Raw genomic sequence first — 3,437 nt, 5'->3', positions numbered from 1 at the left:
CAATTTCACTTTAGTTGCGTGTCTATTTCACCTATCAATTTCCTAACATCTCACTGATAATAAAAATGCATAGAAATTTTTTTTTTTGACTTATTTAGTATAGTGTTATTAGATCTCTATCCAGAGCCGAGCCAAGCCAATCCATTGACTTTGATGTAACTCCATGATTGTTCAAATAGGATGACGGTTCCGGACATTGTTTGATAATGCAAATGCTTGTGCAATAATAGTGTTTTCAAGATCTTTTTCAGTCTCGGAATTATCTTGTTCTGACTGATAACTTTCTCTTAGTGCATATGGCTCCAAGCATCCTCCTTATTTGGTCTCTTGTATTTTTTCTCTCATTCTGTTCTCTTCCCCAAATGACCACTAACAATATTGAGTTGGGCTCCAATATCATTGCTGGCACTAATTCTACATGGCCATCAACTTCTGGTGATTTTGCTTTTGGATTCTACCCCCTTGTTTCTGGTCTATTTCTTGTTGGAATTTGGTTTGATAAGATCTCAGAGAGAACACTTGTTTGGTCAGCAAATCGAGATGACCCAGCTCAAGTTGGATCGTCCATCAATCTGACAGTCACCGGCCAACTTGTTCTCACACATTCAAATGGTACACAATTCAAAATCTACAATGGGACATTAACTGTTTCAGCTTTAATGCAAGACAGTGGCAATTTTGTTTTGCTCGACTCTTCCTCCAACTTCATCTGGCAAAGCTTCAATTTTCCTTCCGATACTATTTTGTTAGGCTAAGAGCTGGTTATGGGCCAAAAGCTATACTCCAATGCTAATGGATCAGTTGACTACTCAACAGGACGGTTTGTTTTGGAGATTCAAATGGATGGTAATGTTGTTCTCTCTGCCTTCAGATTTGCTGATCCCGCTTATTGGTATACGAGTACCAGAGGGGACCAAAATGTCAGCCTTATATTCAACCAAAGTACATCTTTCTTGTACGTTCGTAACAAAACTACTATCAGATACCCTATGACAACACAAGTGCCGACTCCAACTGAAGATTACTACCACCGAGCAACAATCAGTGACCATGGAAATTTCCAACAATGGGTTCATAATAAACGAGATGGCAATGGATGGGCTGTTGTGTGGGAGGCCATCACAGAACCTTGTACAGTGAATACTATATGTGGGGTGTTTGGATTTTGCACTTCAGATAATAATAAAGAAGTCACCTGCGAGTGCTTGAGAGGATATTCACCAGTTGATCCAAACAGTCCCTCCAAAGGATGCTACCCAGACGTTTTAGTGGATTTTTGTGACACAAAATCTTCACCTGCAGATTTCACAGTTGAAGCAATTGATGATGCTGATATCCCTAATGGTGATTTAAGAGATATGGCCAGAATCACAACAACAGATGTAAATGAATGCAGGAAGGCAGTGATGGATGATTGTTTCTGTGCTGCTGGTGTTTGGAGGGAAGTAGTTTGTCTTAAGAAGAAGATGCCCTTGTTGAATGCTAGAAGAAGCAATCCATCTACTAATAAAATGGCGGCATTTATCAAAGTTCCCAAGATTAATAACAGCCAAGGTCAGGACAATGATTCTCCATCCAGGGTTGTCCTGCTAGCAGGTTTTTTATCATGCTCAATGTTGGCTTTATTATTTGGAAGCATTGTCATTTATTATCATCCTCTCACACGGCCTTACATGTGTGTACAACCATCTCCAAAACCAAAACCGCCAGAGATAAATATGAAGGTGTTTTCATACCAGGAGTTGCGTGAAGCAACAAATGGTTTCAAGAACAACTTGGCCAAGGAGCATTTAGTACTGTCTATTGTGGGGTTTTAGTATTCGATGGTCAAGAGGTTGAAGTTGCTGTAAAGCAGCTGGAGAAGGTGACTGGAGATGGTGAGAAGAGTTTCTTGAGAGAAGTCCAAGTTATTGGTCGTACTCACCATAAAAATCTTGTACAGCTATTGGGTTTTTGTATTGAGCAGAATCACCAACTTCTGGTCTATGAGCTCATGAAGAATGGAACTCTATCTGCTTTCCTGTTTAGACAAGAAATTCCCACATGGGATAAAAGAGTTGAAATTGCTCTTGGGATTGCAAGAGGCTTGTTATATTTGCATGAAGAGTGTGAGACCCAAATTATTCATTGTGACATAAAGCCGCAGAATGTTCTTCTTGACAACAATTATATTACTATTGACAACAATTATATTACTAAAATAGCTGATTTTGGGCTTGCAAAATTATTGAAGAAAGATCAAACTCGAACTAGCACCATGATAAGGGGAACAATGGGGTATATGGCACCAGAATGGCTCAGAAATGCCCCAGTTACAGCTAAGGTGGATGTCTACAGCTTTGGAGTCATGTTGCTTGAGATAATCTTTTGTAAAAGGCACACAGAGTTGCATCGAGTTGATGAACCAACGCTGGCCAATGGCATGATTTTAACAGATTGGGTTCTGTATTGTGTCAGAACTGGCAATTTAGGAGCCACTGTGAGTGATGATCATGAAACTCTGAGCCATTTTAGAAGTTTGAAAGAATAACAATGGTAGGGTTATGGTGTATATGTCCTCAACCGACTCTTCGACCATCTATGAAGCAAGTTCTACAGATGTTGGAAGGTACTTCTGAAGTTGGTGTTCCACCAGTGGTAGCTGATGCTCAAATGTTTTGAAATATTTCATTTTTTTCCTTTGTTTCTATTCTAGTTCTTGGCTTATGGATTGCACTGTAATAAAGGAAAGAGCAAATTTCCATGAATTGCAACTGCAACTGCAACTGTTTCTTTTCTTTATTTCTTTCGTTTTTTACTTTTTGGGTTTAATATGCTTTGTCCTGAGAAAAGAGGGAAGCAACTCATTAAGCCGATCACTAGGCTGAATTTGGCCGCGCCTATTTTTCACCAATACAGACAAATCTCAGCCATACAGCTACCGTGTGTTATCCGCAAAGCAGACTTTGTCAATTTTATGACAAATCAAAGGATAGCTTTGTCCTGAGAAAAGAGGGAAGCAACTCATTTAGCCGATCACTAGGCTGAATTTTTCCGCGCCTATTTTTCACCAATACAGACAAATCTCAGCCATACAGCTACCGTGTGTGCGTTTGATACGAACACTAAAGTTTATAAGGAGAAATCAAATGAAATAGAAAAATTAGATGAAAAATGGATTAATTCGAGGAAACCCAAACCTCCAAATAAGTATTGGTTATTCAAGAAACCAATAAACTCCCAATTACAACTTTTATGTTGCCAAAACAATAAACTCATGATACTTTTTATTGAATAACATCAAGTTTTATATAATAAAACTTATTTAGGATTACAACCTAAAAATTAGTAACACTAAGCATGTTCTCATAGAATACTCCACTAATTACATGTGGTTCCACAAAATAAGTGCAACTACTTTTGACTAGTTCAATTTTAATTATTTTAATAGTTTGTAT

At 38.3% G+C, this 3,437-nt stretch overlaps 1 protein-coding gene across 1 annotated transcript; it reads left to right on the top strand.

Moving 5' to 3' along the window:
- Positions 1–764: 764 nt before the first annotated feature.
- On the top strand, positions 765–2,530 carry LOC18031277 (G-type lectin S-receptor-like serine/threonine-protein kinase LECRK4). The gene is made up of 2 exons (XM_024180137.1): positions 765–1,596; positions 1,818–2,530. The coding sequence occupies exons 1-2, from the start codon at positions 765–767 to the stop codon at positions 2,528–2,530; spliced, it is 1,545 nt and encodes a 514-aa protein (XP_024035905.1).
- Positions 2,531–3,437: the final 907 nt, after the last annotated feature.

Source organism: Citrus clementina, unplaced genomic scaffold, assembly GCF_000493195.1.
Source record: "Citrus clementina cultivar Clemenules unplaced genomic scaffold, Citrus_clementina_v1.0 scaffold_9, whole genome shotgun sequence".
Taxonomy (NCBI): domain Eukaryota; kingdom Viridiplantae; phylum Streptophyta; class Magnoliopsida; order Sapindales; family Rutaceae; genus Citrus; species Citrus x clementina.
The sequence above is the reverse complement of the archived record's forward strand: the minus strand, read 5'-3'. Positions and strand labels throughout refer to the sequence as shown.